Source organism: Staurois parvus, unplaced genomic scaffold (assembly GCF_062004578.1).
Source record: "Staurois parvus isolate SC_StPar_1 unplaced genomic scaffold, SC_StPar_1.0 ptg001384l, whole genome shotgun sequence".
In the NCBI taxonomy this organism is placed as follows: Eukaryota; Metazoa; Chordata; class Amphibia; order Anura; family Ranidae; genus Staurois; species Staurois parvus.
Window position 1 is genome coordinate 27,112 of NW_028319180.1, and position 14,454 is coordinate 41,565.

Below are 14,454 nucleotides of genomic sequence, written 5' to 3' on the forward strand. Positions count from 1 at the left end.
TAGTGCCCCATCATTGGTATCAGTGGGAGGAATAGTGCCCCATCATTGGTGTCAGTGGGAGGAATAGTGCCCCATCATTGGTGTCAGTGGGAGGAATAGTGCCCCATCATTGGTGTCAGTGGGAGGAATAGTGCCCCATCATTGATGTCATTGGGAGGAATAGTGCCCCATCATTGGTGATATTGGGCAAAATTGTATACTGTCATTTGTGTAAATGGGAGGATTTGTGCCCCATTGTTGGTGTCGGTGGCAGGAATCACGTTCCATTGAGTCAGTAGATGGAATAATGCCCCAAGGGCCAGATAAAAGCAGGCAAAGGGCCACATCCGGCCCCCGGGCAACAGTTTGGAGACCACTGCTATAGATGACACATTTCCATGAGCAGAGCTCCTTGCATTCAGCTTTAGCAGAGCCTGGTGCCCCGCTAGGAACCTTTCTTCCCGCTGTTTGTTTCCAGCGGACCATTTTGGGGAACGGACCGGTTTCAAAGATGGCGGCGCCCATAGAGCAGCAAGGTTGCGAACGTAGACGAAGCCGGCGTGGCCTCCTGTGCCGGTGCCTATGAAGGACTATGGGCCTCCGTATACCATACTGGAGGGGGCTGTACCGGACCCAGGCCGTGTGGCCCTCCCGGGTGTGGGGAGCCTTGTATAGGACAGTCTGGAGGGAGGGGACGGGGTGTCATGGCTGTCACCAGGATATGTCCAGGAGGAGGGGGACACGTAAAGAATGTATTGATCCCAAAACCTACAGAGACCAGGGGGGCCCTGAGAGAAGGCTGAGGGGATCTCTCCTCCATGGATACAGATTAGGGACAGGCCTGTGTGAGAGAAGTGGTCAGACATCAGCAGCCGATCACAGATCCTGTACATACAAATCCCTTCATTCTGGGGGTCAGACATTAGCAGTCAATCACAGATCCTGTGCCTACAGATTCACTATATACAGTTCCCTTCATTCTGGGAGTCAGACATTATTAAATGATCACAGATCCTGTACATACAGATCCCTTCATTCTGGGGGTCAGAGATCTCTGCATTCTGGGGGACAGACATCACCAGCCAATGGCCGTCCTACACACGACCACAGATCTGGCCCGCCGTGGAACGTGGTCTTCTTCGGGACAGATGACTTTTCACTGGAGTCCCTGAAAATCCTCCACAGATACAGGTGAAGGAGCTCACTTTGTCGTTTTAACCATTTCAGCTCCGGAAAGGTTTCGCCCCCTTTCATGACCGGGCCATTTGTTTTTTGCTATTCAGCGCTGCGCTGCTTTAACTGGTAATTGCACGGTCATGCATCCAAATGACATTTAAATCTTTCTCTTTTTTTCACACAAATAGATATTAGATCAAACTTTGCATCTTTCTGGTGTGGTGCGATTAGTGTCATACAAAATGTACGGCTCCAATGGCACTGCACAGAATTCTCATGTGATTTGTACAGGAATGCGGTGCGGTTCCTGTGCGAATCACATGCGATGTGCCTCACCGCCTTAAAGCAGATTTCCACCCCCCCCCCCCCAAAAAAAAGAAAAAAAGCCAGCAGCTAAAAATACTGTAGCTGCTGACTTGTATTATTAGAGCACTTACCTGTCCAGCTGTTTCAGCTCCCCAAGCTCATTCTTCAATTGGCTGTCAGGTACTGGCACCGCCATCTTGACTAAGGGAAACTGGCAGTGAACAGCTGGCTTCCTACTGCATTCTAATGGCACGCCGTCCACACTGGAAAAAGCAACCGCACTGGGAACCTCGGCTGTGTTTTCCAAAGAAGTGCGGGGACTTCTTCCCTGCGTGGCACGGGAGTCCATTCAAATGAATGGGCTCTTGTGCCCGCGCAAAACGCAGCCCGCACGGCCGCATAGATGTGAAGCGGGGGTGAAGAGTATATATATTTTTCTAAGTCTAAATTCCATTCTCTTCTTTGGACAAAGCAGTAAAGCAGAAGAGGCTCTCGTTGGAAGACTGGAGGTGGTTTCTCTGCCGTCTGTACTGTCGAAAGGATTTCCGGTGCTGAATTACGCCGAAGACCAAGGGCTCCCCGTACACCAGTGGCCTGACACGGGGCAGTGCGACAAGTTCGATGTGGGGGTGGTGGCTTCGTTTGGACGACTCCTCAGTGAGGACCTCATTTTAAAATTCCCTTAGTAGGTAAAATACAGGGTATGGTTTGGGTAGACGTGTGTCTGAGGCTGTGCTGACTTGGTATGTTTTGTTTTTTTTTCTTTTTGCAGCGGGATATTGAACGTACACCCGAGTCTCCTTCCCCGGTGGAGAGGACCGGCTCCCATAATCCACACAGTGCTTAATGGGGATGAAGAAACTGGAGTCACAATCATGCAGATTAGACCAAAGAGGTGCGGGACGGCCGTTTTCATTATTATAAAGCAGGGGATCCCCAAACTTTGTAGACAAAGGGACACTTTATTGTCCTTCAGAGTTTAGGGGGGGGGGGCAGTCTTTGGCCAACAGGAGTGGAAATTTTCCTGGCATCAGTGGGAGTAAACATCGCCACATTTGGTATTAGGGGAAGGAATGGTGCTCCAACGTTGGGAGGAATTGTTACTGGTGTCAGTTGGAGAAATGATGTCCCATTGTTGGTGTCAGTTATCAGAATAGCATCTCATATCAGTGGGAGGAACAGTGTCCCGAGGGCCGGATAAAGGCAAGCAAAGGGCCACATCTGGCCCCAGGGCCATAACTTGGAGACTGCTGTTATAAAGAAAGGAACATTTGCTCTTGATATAGTGGCTGGGGGAGTCCCTTTAACCCTTTCGCTGCCGGGTTTTTTTTTTTTTTTTACACACACGGTTAAAAAAAAAAATCATTTTAGGCCTGAAGATTACACAAATCCCCTCAAAATATCTCTTTTCTGAAAGACACTCTAGAGCACAGGTGTCAAACTGACCACTTTCCAGCTGTTGCCAAACTATAAGTCCCATGAGGCATTGCAAGACTGACAGTTACAAGCATGACTCCCAAAGGCAGAGGCATGATGGGACTTGTAGTTTCACAACAGCCGGAGGGCCGCCAGTTTGACACCCCTGGTCTAGAGAATAAAATGGCAGTAGTTCCAATTTTTTAAGTCACATGCTATTACTGCAAAATTTCAGTAAAAAACACACCAAAGTGAATTTCAGGGCAATCGGATGCAATGAGTTACCCAAATTGTTGGTAAAATATATAACACGAGGTTGCACCGAGGAAATAGATACCCAACCCGTCAAACCTTAAATTAGTGTGTGCCCGTGAAATGGCGAAAAACGCCAGCGACCAATATTTTCGGTGATTGGCAGCACGGGTAGGGCGCGCCCTCTACCCGGTAATGCAAAATCACATGTGTGTGTGATTTTGCGGTTAATTAGTTAAGTCATCCAGTGCCCAGGGCAAAGATGGCAAACTGCGCCCCTCCCGTTCATGATGTGCAAGCGTAGGGGATCCTGCACCCAGCAGTCACTCGCTTGTCAAAATCACGATGCAGCTCAGTTTTAACATTGGGCGCATGCTTGTGTTGATAGCACTCTCCCGCACCCACGGCTGTTTCCTCCACTTGCGGCTCTCTCCTGGACATTTCTGCGCTCAGTGGTGTGGGCTCTACTCTCTGTCCTTTTCATTCTTCATGCTAGTGCAGCTCCTGTGTGTCTGTGAACACACACAAGCTGCCTGGTTGTTAATATAAGAGCACTGCACTGGCGGGAAGCATGAGTGGAAGAGAGAACACAGCCTGCACCGCCTCCTGGCCATCTCCTCCTTTTCTTGCTGCTCCCAAACATGAGTGGCAAAGAGAACACAGCCCGCACCACCTCCTGGCCATCTTCTCTTCTTGCTGCTCCCAAGCATGAGTGGGAGAGAGAACACAGCCCGCACCGCCTCCTGGCCATCTCCTCCTCTGCTTGCTGCTCCCAAGCATGAGTGGGAGAGAGAACACAGCCCGCACCACCTCCTGGCCATCTCCTTCTTTTCTTGCTGCTCCCAAACATGAGTGGCAAAGAGAACACAGCCTGCACCGCCTCCTGGCCATCTCCTCCTTTTCTTGCTGCTCCCAAACATGAGTGGCAAAGAGAACACAGCCCGCACCACCTCCTGGCCATCTTCTCTTCTTGCTGCTCCCAAGCATGAGTGGGAGAGAGAACACAGCCCGCACCGCCTCCTGGCCATCTCCTCCTCTTGCTGTTCCCAAGCATGAGTGGCAGAGAGAACACAGCCCGCATCGCCTCCTGGCCATCTTCTCCTCTTCTTGCTGTTCCTAAAGGGGCTAACAGGACTAGTGATGCTGTTGTCACTGCTCCTGTCAGCCTTGTAACAGGAAGAAGGCGCCCCCATCCCTACAGTATACCATTGAGCCCAGGGCAGCCGGCCCTCCTGCCCACCCCTTATCCTGGTCCTAGGTCTTCATAGCACTTTACAAGAGGATGATAAACATCTATTCTTAATCATCACACGTTGCTGATCTAACCCACATACTGCACATGTTTTCTTACTGAACTCAGTCTACCATGGGGAGGGGGGGGGGGGGGTAAGTTATGACAGGAGCAAAGGACATACAAACGCTGATAATAGAAATGGCAAGCAAGAAGTCTGATTTGTATGCAGAGCAGCTTCATATTTACTCGTTTTTCTAAATTAGACCCATTGTACGGTCAGTGTTGGGTGGAGTTCTGTTCAATGTATGATTATATGTTTTTGTTTCTCTTTAGGTTTGATGTTGGCCCTATAGTGATGCAGAAGACATTCCCTGTTGTTCCTATGTGCACCTCAAAGGAGCTGGAAGCTGTGCTGTCTAAGCATGGAGCTGAAATGGTAAGAGGTAACCAGCCTCTTGAGTGGTAGGCAGTCCGTGGGAAGAAAGGTGCCGGACGTCCAAGATGGGATTTGTGCTGGTTTGTAGGGCTTGTTCACTGGTGTTTTCTGCGCTGGATCAAGGCCAGTTACTGCGAGCGTACACAGAAGATAATTATTGTCTAGGTGCCCTGTCCACACTGCAGTAGAGTCCTTGGGTGACAAGCAGTGGGATGTGGAAAACTGCATGCTGTATGAAACTGATTGGAGCTCACCTGAAGACTCTGTATGGCTCCCCATTTCTATACACTGTAATCGAGCCGACATTTTTAATAAAGTTAGAAGAAAACAAAAAGTATTCTGCGCCTTGTACAAAAAAAGCCACAAGACAGTGCCCCCTGCTGCTGGGACAGAGCCGACACCGGTCTTCCTCAAATATGAATGGATGACAAAAATAAAATGTTCTAGCTGCAAATACCTTTCCTCTCCATAGTTCCTGTCCACTTCCTGCTCCCCTGCCTAGGCGAATGACGTCACACAAACTTCTGCTCCTGTTTACTTCCGGGATATTTTCATCAGAAATCCCAGGAGTCTTCAGGCTTTTTTCCAGGGGAGCTGGAGGAGGGTGGAGAAGAGCTGAAAGAGGGTGGAGGAAAAGCAAAGACGGACAGGGATGGGTGGAGGACGGACTTCGATGTATACGCATGCGCAGACGTTCTGTATACCACTGTACTGCGCATGTGTGGATTTGCTATGTACTGCGTATTGCGGAGGGCGGACAAGCCGCATGTATTCCCCCAAAAACCGAGGACACTGGCTTCAGCTGCCCTCAGTTAAAATGGTCACCATGACATATGTGGTCAGTGTAGTTACAAGCTGTTTCTTACGTTGCAGAATGGATCATTAAGAAAAGTATATATGAGCTCCTGCACACTGCTTTGTATGGCTCTGTATAGCAGAGCCATACAAAGCAGTGTGCTTACAGTGTAAAGCACAGAACACAGAGAAACATCACACAGTTAACCCTTTGATTGCCCCACATGTTAACCCCTTCCTGCCCAGTGCCATTAGTACAGCGTCTGTGCTTTTTATTAGCACTGATCACTGTATTGGTGTCACTGGGAATGTCAGTGACACCAAGTCAGTTCCCTCCCAGTGTCAGAATGCCCGCCGCAGTCCCGCTATAAGTCGCGGATCACCGCCATTATTAGTTAAAAAAAAAACCTTTCAAAACTTTCAAATTAATCAATTCGTTTACACGTATTGGGATTTTTTTTTGCAAAGACATGGAGCAGAATACATTTTGATGAAATTTAATTTTTAAATTTTTTTTACCGGACATGTTTAATAGGAAAGTAAAAAATATAGTTTTTTTTTTTCTCAAAATTGTCTTTTTTTTTTTTTTTTGTTTTATAGTGCAAAAAATAAAAAACGCACAGGCGATCGAATACCACCGAAAGAAAGCTCTATTTTTGGGAAAAAAAAGGATGTAAATTTAATTTGGGTGCAGCGTTGCATGACCGCGCAATTGTCAGTTAACCTCCCTAGCGGTATGATTATTTCCGATTTTTGGTGCTGCAAGCGGTACCATTATTCTGCATGGAAATATGTAGTTTTTTATTGTAGGCTGTAATTTTTAGGAATAACTCACTGAAATCTGTCTGAACAAGAGTCTAGTAAACATCCCGGGGATGATAAAATTTGAAACACAAAATCATAAATTATAATATAATAAATGATTATAAAAAATAATAATATAATAATAAATTTAATTCAATAATATAATCAAACCAAAAACACTGAAATGTGAAATAGAGCGCCAAGTTCGCACATCGCTGAGCAAAGTCGCAGAATCGTTTTCAGTGTCTGATGAGGAATTTCCCCCACGAATCATTATCACTCAATTCTGCAAGTGGTTCTGATTTACTATCGCTGTTCTCTAGCCGGTCTAAAACCGCTTTTGTCCTAAAGGGACGCTTTTTGGACGTTTCTCAGTTTCCAGGCAGAAAGAACATTCAAAATGCAGGCAGGGCGCCGGACAAAGCACTCGGGACAAAATGTATGTGAAATGGGTTGAAACAGCAATGTTTTACTATGAAAAATCGTTTTGAAAAAAATGACATTTTTTTAAAATTCTCAAATTTCCCGCCGCCGGCGGCGCCCGTACGTCCCGACGTCACAGGGACCGGAACACAGAAGCCGGATGCCGGCATCGGCCGGAGGAGATGGCCGGGGGCGCTGCAGGGGACACATCGTGGGAGCGAAGGACATGGTAAGTGCTGCAGGGACTCCCTATGCAGCGCCGCATGGTAAGCCCGAGTGTAGCTCGGGGTTACCGCTTTTGGCACTGACATTTTACCCCGAGCTACACTGGGGAATACCGCTAGGGAGGTTAAAGTAACGCAGTGCCGTAATGCAAAAAATGGCCAGGAGGGGGGGATCCTCTGGAGGGCGAGGGGTTAAACTGACAGTGCCAGGCAGGAGCGGAGGCATTCAGCATTATTGTCCATGGCAAAGCTTTTTGTGTCAGCAAAAGACCTCATCAGCAAGTGTCAGTACATGAAGGGATAGTGTCAGCAAGTGTCATGAAGGCTGATATTAAATATCTTTACATTAATTATCAGTACTCCTAGAAGAGGTGAATTATATGAGCCAAGTATCCTGAGCTTTAGTGACACATACAGAAAAAAAACAAATCTGGAAATAGGTCACAAATCGAGTAATTATCCTTTAGGCTCCATATACACGAGCAGCTGATAAAACTCGAATTTAGGCGCTTTTGCCATTTTTTTTTGCCAAAGCTGAACTCAACTCCATAAAAGCCTGTGTGTCCATGTAGACAAAAGCTATTAGCAGATTTTAGGAGCTGCCGCGTTTAGGTGAGGTTAAACCTCCCTCTCCTGAACGCGAAAGATAGGAACGTTTTGACCATCGACCGCGGGAAAACACAAAACGCAGCAAGTGCTGTACAGCGTATTTGCCACGATTTTCCCACTGCCGACGATCAGGGTAGGCTCATGTATATGAAGCCTTAGGAAAAACTGGCCTCCAGGGAGCAGGAGGAGAACAATGGTGAGTGTGATCACATCGCTGCTGTTTTTTTATTTTATATAATTATTGTAATATATCCCGTATCGGCATACTGTAAGATTAGATCATTTCCTCGGTATCACTTCCCACTAGAAAAGCAACGCCTCCATGGGCATTTATCGCACGTTCTCGAAGAGTTTTCAATGCTTGATATACGCCATAGGAGCATTAATGAGCATTGCTTCGTTCTTCATAACCAACACGTATGAAAGAGCCATTTTGGTTCTAGTTTAGGGCTACGCCCAGACCTCCACACCCTAACCATGTGTGCAACCACAGTATATCCAAAAGATGGCTACAGCGTGGTCAGCTAGTTCTGGGAGGGTGTCTAAAGACGTCCTTCCAGAACCGCTCCCCATGCGCCGGCACGCTCTGTAATTGCAATAAAGATCCGATCACAGCAGCCTTTTACCATGTGATCAGCTGTGTCCACTCACAGTTGATCATAATGTAAATAAACTTGATTGGCATTCCTTTCCTCAGGCGCTGTCACAGTTTGAGAAGAGGAGAGTCGGTAACCAGCAATACTGACAGGGAACATTTAGGGTTCATGTACACTGCAGCTGATAAACTCACGTTTAGGATCTGTTCAGCGTTTTTTTTCAGTAGCCCCTGAACTCTCCCTAATGTTTTCCTATGTGTCCATGTGCACATCGTCGTTTACAGGCGTTTTCAGGCATTTGAGTTTACAGTCGTTTTTTTGAACTCAGAAAACTTGCGTTCAGTTGATTTTATCAGCGTTTCAAATGCGGATAAACGTGGCAAATTGCGTTTATAAGCGTTTGAAATTTTTTTTTAACTCTTCCAGTTCCCGATGCTGTCCGGAGCCTTTTTTCAACATGAAAATTGCATGCAAAGCATTTTCAAGGTGCTCAGATGGACAAAACACTGAACACAGGATGTTCCTACCAAGCCTGTCACACATTGTAATGACCAATTCACACCTCAGACCTCTCCCACCCTTGGAAACAAAAAAAAATGTTAATGACCATTCACACCTCAGACCTCTCCCACCCTTGGAAATAAAAGATATGTTAACCACTTGCCGCCCAGCCACCGCATATAAACGGTGGCAGGGCGGCACTCGTAGGCAAAAGCACGTTTTAAAACGGCTGCCTTCAAAACAGGTAGGGGGCGTGCGCCCGCCCGACCTGTCCCGCGGGTGTCAGCCGACGGGTCACGGCCGGTTTTTACCGGCCGTTTTCCCGCGATTGACGGTGATCGCTGACACAGAGCAGGGCTGCATTGTTTACACACAGCCCAGTTCTCTGACAGCTTGTGAGAAGCTGCAGAGTTTCTCTCCCTCGATCAGCTCCTCCCTCCCCCTCCAGTACACACCCCCGCCCCCTAGTAAAACACTCCCCTTACACAGCAAATTCTAAAAATGTTAACCCCTTCCTCCCCAGTGACATTAGTACAGTTTCAGTGTTTTTTTTTCACTGATCACTGTATTGGTGTCACTGGGGATGTCAGTGACCCCAAGTCAGTTCCCCCCCCCCAGTGTCAAAATGTCCGCCGCAGTCCCGCCATAAGTTGCTGGTCGCCGCCATATGTCGCTGATTGCCACCAAAAGTCGCTGATCGGCGCCATTATTAGTGTAAATAAAAATAAAAATTTTCAGTATCTTTCCCGCCATTTGTAGATGCTATAACTTTCACGTAAACCAATTAATTTACACGTATTGGTTTTTTTTTTAGCAAAGACGTCGCAGAATGCATTTTGGCAGAAATTTATGACTAAATTTGATTTTTAGATTTTTTTTTTACTGGACATGTTTTATAGCAAAAAGTCCAAAATTTTGTTTTTTTTTCCTCAAAATTGTCAGCCTTTTTTTTTATAGCGCAAAAAATAAAAACCGCACAGGTGATAAAATACCACCAAAAGAAAGCTCAATTTGTGGGGAAAAAAAGAATGTAAATTTCATTTATGTACCGTATTGCATGACCGCGCAATTGTCTGTTAAACTAGCGCTGTATAGCAGAAAAATGGCGTAAATTGCAGTATCTATACCATAGTTTGTAGACGCTATAACTTCCACACAAAGCAATCAATATACACTTATTGGGATTTTTTTTTTACCAAAAACATGGAGCAGAATACATTTTGGCCTAAATTTATAACCAACTTTGAGTTTACTATATATTTTTCATAGCTGAAAGTAAAAAATATTGTTTTTCTTCAAAATTTTTGGCCTTTTTTTGTTTATAGCGTGAAAAATAAAAAGCGCACAGGTGATCAAATTACACCGAAAGAAAGCTCTATTTGTGCGAAAAAAAGGACGTAAATTTCATTTGGGTGCAGCATTGCATGACCGCGCAATTATCAGTTGAATTTGTGCAGCGCCAAGTAGCAAAAAGAGGCGTGGTCATTAAGGGGGGTAAATCCTCAGGAGGTCAAGTGGTTAATGATCATTCACACCTCAAATTCCTCATGAAGACCCCCTGCCAGGTGGCCTTAATGACTCCCTCCACCAGACACCTTTCCCACCCTTGGAAACAAAAGAAATGTTAATGAGCAACTCACACCTAAGCTAATCTCAACACATACTGCTCTCTCTGCTTCTACTCTCTGTATTTCTCTGAAACAATCTGAAATAGTTAATAATTTACCACTTTTCAGTGCATTTTGGGAATTTGGGAGGTTCTCCTGTGCTTATCTTTAAAAAACGCTTCTAAACGCAAACGCACATAAAGGCGTTATGCAAACGTGGCTAAACAGACTTTTTTTAACCTACTTTTTCCAGCAGTCAGTTTCCATCGTTCAGAAGTGTCCCGTATACATGGGGACTTACACTGATAATCAGGGCACTGACCATCAGTGCAGCCCCATCAGCGCTGCCTATCAGTGTCTCCTCATCCGTGCCCATCAGTGCAGCCCCATCAGCGCTGCCTATCAGTGTCTCCTCATCCGTGCCCATCAGTGCATCCCCATCAGGGCACATCCGTGAAGGACAAAATTAGTTATTTGCTAAATTTTATAATAGAAACAAAGCAAAATTGTTTTTTTTTTTCATTCGTTTTGCAAAAAGTAAAAAACCCCAGTGGTGGTTAAATACCACAAAAAGAAAGCTCTATCTGTCTCAGAAAAATGATAAAAATTTCATATGGGTGCAGTGTTGCATGACCGCGCAATAGTCATTCAAAATATGAGAGCACTGAAAACTAAAAACTGGCCTGTGCAGGAAGGGAGTGAGCCCTGGTTCAAACTGATGCGGTGCGGAATTCAGAATTCCGCACTGCATCAGAATTGCACCCTGTTCATGCGAAACGCTGCTGGTGTGAATGTTAACAACACCCCGAAAGCAGTCCGCAAAATGCGGTGCGATGTGCAGAATCGGATCACATAGGTGTGAATATCTATGCGATCCGATTCTAGTACGGACCCAAAAAAGGGTCCTGCACGTTTTTGGTGCGGGTGCCATTAGAGCCATACAAAATGTACGACTTCGATCGCACTGCACACAAATCGCATGTAATTTGCTCAGGAATGCAATGTGGTTCCTGTGTGATTCACATGCGACATACCGCACATATGTGAACCCGGGTTTAAAGTGTCCAGTATTGAAGTGGTTAGCGAATACAATGCAAAGTGCGAATACCAACATTTTTGGGTCTTGAAGGTGATAAAATGCAGATTGTGACCGTGTTCTTTTGTGCATGCCACCCCCTTGACCAGGGGGTCCTGTAGCCACTTACATGCTAATGCAATGTGCTTGTGTGTCATCATACATGGGGCACAAATCTTAATTGGTGAAATGGCCTTTTCTTCATATCAATGAAGAAAATGCCAGTTAATTAGTTTGTGTGTGGGATGGTTGGACTTTTTGTTAAAATATTACTTTTTTTTTTTCTTTTTTAGCTTGTATCTGTTTTGAAAAATTTACCTGACTGTTTAAGCTTCACTAAAGAGCAACCAAAAGAAGGTGTAACGTTTGGTAAGTATTTTCTTTTTACTCTGAGAAGAACCACAAAAAGACTATTTCTTTCCCGGATGGTTATAATGAAGTCTTACATTTAACAATCAGAAAGGACGTTGTAGGATGAACAGCAGAGGACGTGTATTTCGGCATTATGGTTTGCTGATATTATAAATATTAAAATTTTCCAGTGTCAGTGAAAAAAATACAGTTGTGTTCAAAATACTAGCAGTCAGACATCACTAACCGGATCAATCACTGTTTTGGATAGAAATGATATTTCTACATGGCAAATAATTTCCTAGCAGGTGTAGTAGAGTCATAGAAATCCAACAGACCCAACAGTCATGACATGCATGCTGCTGATTCTGTGTCATTGAATCACTCATTGAAAGGGGCGTGTTCAAAATAATAGCAGTGTGGAGTTCTATTAGTGAGGTCATTCATTCTTTGAAAAACAGGTGGCAATTCTTGCCCTTATTTAAGGAAGGAAGGCAGCAAATGTTGTACATGCTGGTTACAGTGCATTTCTCTCTGAATTTCTGAGGAAAATGGGTCGTTCCAGACATTGTTCAGAAGAACAGCGTACCTTGATTAAAAAGTTGATTGGAGAGGGGAAAACATATAAAGAAGTGCAGAAAATGATCGGCTGCTCAGCTAAAATGATCGCAAATGCTTTAAAATGGCAACCAAAACCTGAAAGACGTCGAAGAAAGGGAAAAACTACCATTGGAATGGATAGAAGAATAGCCAAAATGGCGCGGACTCAGCCAACAATCAGCTCCAGGAAGATGAAAGAAGGTGTGACGTTCCCTGTGAGGACTGTTACAATTAGAAGACGCCTATGTGAAGCCAAGCTATCTGCAAGAAGTCCCACAAAGTCCCACTGTTGGGAAAAAGACATGTGCTGAAGAGGTTACAATCTGCCAAAGAGCACATTGACTGGCCTAAAGAGAAATGGGGCAACATTTTGTGGACTGATGAAAGTAAGATTGTTCTTTTTGGGTCTAGTGGGCGGAGACAGTTTGTCAGACGACCCCCAAACTCTGAATTCAAGCCACAGTACACTGTGAAGACAGTGAAGCATGGTGGTGCAAGCATCATGATATGGGGATGTTTCTCATACTACGGTGTTGGGCCTATTTATCGCATACCAGGGATCATGGATCAGTTTGAATACATCAGAATACTTGAAGAGGTCATGCTGCCTTATGCTGAAGAGGAAATGCCCTTGAAATGGGTGTTCCAACAAGACAACGACCCCAAACACACCAGTAAACGTGCAACATCTTGGTTCCAGACCAACAAGATGGACGTTATGGAGTGGCCAGCCCAATCCCCGGATCTTCATCCAATAGAAAACTTGTGGGGTGACATCAAAAATGCCGTTTCTGAGGCAAAACCAAGAAATAGAGAAGAACTGTGGAATGTGGTCCAATCATCCTGGGCTGGAATACCTGATCACAGGGGCCAGAAGTTGGGTGACTCCATGCAACACAGATGTACAGCAGTTCTCAGAAACAGTGCGACTACAACCAAATATTCATGAAGTCATTCAAAGGAAAGCAAAATCTTCAAACATTTCTCAGTTTATATAGTGAATGTTTGAGTTTGTAAAGAAAGATTACAAACACTACGATTTTTTTTTTTTTTTGAACAGTCTAATCACTTTTCTTCAATTTTTTTAGAGGAACAACACAAATTTGATCTATTTTTCTTCAAATCAAAGAAACTCAAAATAGTGAACAACACGTGAAATGGTGAAACACTCTGTGTACACTCCTATATACACATATGTGAACACTATAGGAGTGTACACAGAGTGTTTCACGATTTCACGTGTTGTTCACTATTTTGAGTTTCTTTGATTTACACGTTTTATAAATATTTTTGTGGATTATATTTAAATAAGTCACTATAAATTGAGGATAATGCACTATTTGGTTTTCTTTTCCTTTGGAGGTATACACTTTTTTGGAAATACACGGGGATGATGAAGCGGAATTTGGAGGAATAATTGTTTGAAATCTTGGACTTTTTTACACAAGTATATAATTTTTTCACTGACACTGGAAAGGTTTATTATTTATGGTTTTGGACTTTCAAGGGTGAAAGTGGGACTTTTGAAGTGTCAAATAGGGTGTTATATCACAATTTATTTTGGATACCGAATTTATATCACGGTTTGCTGATATTATCGCAGTGTATATCGTTCACTAGAGTTACACTTTCTTACATTGTCTGAGAGCTGCAAATTTATCTGCAACCCAAAAAATTACAAAGATATGGAAAAGGATCTAATGTTGCTGCTGCATGTGTTGATTTTCTTTTCAGCCCCCAAGATCTCTGCTGCACTTAGTTGTGTCAGATGGGAGGAGCAAACTCCAGAAGAAATGATGCGTCTGGAACGTGCTGTTGGATTTGCGGTAATCCGTTTACAGCTACTTACGAAATATCTTAAAACTGTTCGATGTTCCATTTTTTTTACATATTCATCTTCGTACAAGATGGCTTTACAGTAACTTGATTTCAGATATACAGCAAGGTTTGATAAATCCCAGGCGCCAGGTTTCCATGGCGACTAGAAATTACAGGCTGGCTTCTTTACAGGCCGTCTGCTTTCAGGCATCGGGACACCGCTCACTGATCCAGAGATTTGGCCCCCTCACC

General features: G+C 44.6%; 1 protein-coding gene across 3 annotated transcripts in view; it reads left to right on the forward strand.

The window, feature by feature from the left end:
• Positions 1-473: 473 nt before the first annotated feature.
• Positions 474-14,454, forward strand: part of MTFMT (mitochondrial methionyl-tRNA formyltransferase) — a 30,561-nt gene continuing 16,580 nt past the window's right edge. Inside the window, exons 1-6 of one of the 3 annotated variants that reach the window (XM_089661782.1) lie at positions 474-1,170; positions 1,934-2,146; positions 2,234-2,356; positions 4,697-4,799; positions 11,727-11,802; positions 14,119-14,210. In XM_089661782.1, coding sequence (XP_089517908.1) covers positions 572-1,170; positions 1,934-2,146; positions 2,234-2,356; positions 4,697-4,799; positions 11,727-11,802; positions 14,119-14,210 — 1,206 coding nt within the window. In that variant the 5' untranslated portion in view covers positions 474-571. Of the gene's footprint in view, positions 1,171-1,933; positions 2,151-2,233; positions 2,357-4,696; positions 4,800-11,726; positions 11,803-14,118; positions 14,211-14,454 lie in introns of those variants that run through there. The other 2 variants (XM_089661783.1, XM_089661784.1) reach the window with 2 other exon arrangements.